This window comes from Vombatus ursinus, unplaced genomic scaffold, assembly GCF_900497805.2.
Source record: "Vombatus ursinus unplaced genomic scaffold, bare-nosed wombat genome assembly UNPS02006779.1, whole genome shotgun sequence".
NCBI lineage: Eukaryota > Metazoa > Chordata > Mammalia > Diprotodontia > Vombatidae > Vombatus > Vombatus ursinus.
The window spans coordinates 19518742-19520463 of record NW_020946557.1 but is presented as its reverse complement, the minus strand read 5'-3'; the positions used below and the strand labels follow the sequence as shown (position 1 = coordinate 19520463).

Sequence of the window (1722 nt, the reverse complement as noted above, 5' to 3'; positions counted from 1 at the left end):
TTCTTTCTTTCTTTCTTTCTTTCTTTCTTTCTTTCTTTCTTTCTTTCCCAACAAATAACAGGAGGGAAGAGAGAGAAGAAATGCTTGAGGATTATAAAAGAAGAAACCATTTAAAAGTAAACTTCATTCAGAGCTGACCAATTGGTCACTAATATTGAATTAAATTAGCATGTTTTCCCTATAGCTTTTCAAAGATTATATTGATCTTAGATTTAGGATTGGAAAGGACTTTGAAGTTTCTCTTGTCCAAATCCTTCACTTTACATGAAAGCTGAGGTGCAGAGAAGGGAAATTATTTATCCAGAGTCATAAAGGTGGCAGGACTGAAATTTAGTTCTAGGTTCTTTAAGTCCATAACTATTTCTCTTTCACTGTAGAGGCTGGTTTTTGTTAGTGTTAATCTTAATATGACAGTTCGTATTTTTTTTTCATTTTTAGAAACAAACGTATTTCTTGTTCTTTGACAGGAGGTGTCCTTTTGAACATTTGGAAGACGTTCCTGATATCTGAGACTGCAAGGAAAAGTGCCCAAGTTCTCATTAAGACTATATTTCTTTTCCCAAAAGTTTACTAGATAATCAACTAATAAGATCTCTTATTCCTCACTGAATTTTAGTGAATAACTGTTTCAATTGTCTTTGTCTCCTTAACCAGAAGAAGTATCAAAGGTACGGTCTGTTGATCTAGCATAGTAGACTCTCAGTAAATATATGAGGATGGTGATTATTAAACTAAATAAACAATGCAGCTTCCTGAAGCATGGCTGTACATTGATTTTTCTTCATTTTTTGGTAATTTTTCTGAAAATTCTGATGTACAGGTTGAAAATAGACTAGGAGACAGGTGAAAAAAACTCATTATGAGCAATTTAATGTTTTCCCAGGGATGCAGAAAGGTTCATCATTAAGAAAATAGCACAATTAATCATATAAACAATAAAAACCACATGACAAAATAGACAAATTGAAAAAATAGAGAACTCTTACACACTAAAAAGGCTGAAAATCACAGGCATGAAAATATCATTCTCTAATAGGATTAAAACTATATACCTCAACAAAAATATTATTTGTCATGGAGAAGCACTAGAAGCTTAACAAAAAGGAAGAGGGGTAAAGCAAGTATTTAGCTTCTCTCCATAAACTTGAGTGAAATAGAAAAATTCCTTTCAAAATATATTAAAAATGAATAAAATATTTGTGTATTGACTCAAAGCACACAGGATCTATATAAACACAACTACTGAACATTCTTTACAAACAAGGAAAATGAATAATTGGAGGGATGTTCATTGCTCATGATGAAAGTATGACTATAATTAAAATGACAATGGTCAATAAATTTGGAAATTTAATATTGTATCAATCAAGCTTCTAAAGGACTACTACTTTATAGGACTAGGGAAATAATGACAATTAATTTGGAGGAACGAAAAGTTTCAACTCAATGGAATTAATGAAAAAAAGTAGGAATGAGGTAAGAATAGAACTCTAAGATTTAAAATCATGTAATAAAACAGTACTCACCAAAATATTTGGTAATGGTTAAAAATAAGAAAGTAGGTCAGTAGTTCCAATTAGATAAGGAAGAATCAGAAACTGCTAAACTCATAAACCCAGTTTTTGATGAATCCAAGAACATAAATGATTAGGAGGTAAGAACTCCTTATTTGACAAGAATACTGGAAAAAAACTAACATTTGGTTAGGAAGAAATTAGACTT

At 30.8% G+C, this 1722-nt stretch overlaps 1 protein-coding gene across 1 annotated transcript in view; it reads left to right on the top strand.

Moving 5' to 3' along the window:
* The window catches only part of LOC114033190 (protein LEG1 homolog), a 15984-nt gene extending 15227 nt beyond the window's left edge, over window positions 1-757 (top strand). The window contains exon 6 of the mRNA XM_027848648.1: window positions 468-757. Coding sequence (XP_027704449.1) covers window positions 468-574 — 107 coding nt within the window. The 3' untranslated portion in view covers window positions 575-757. The remainder of the gene's footprint in view (window positions 1-467) is intronic.
* Window positions 758-1722: the final 965 nt, after the last annotated feature.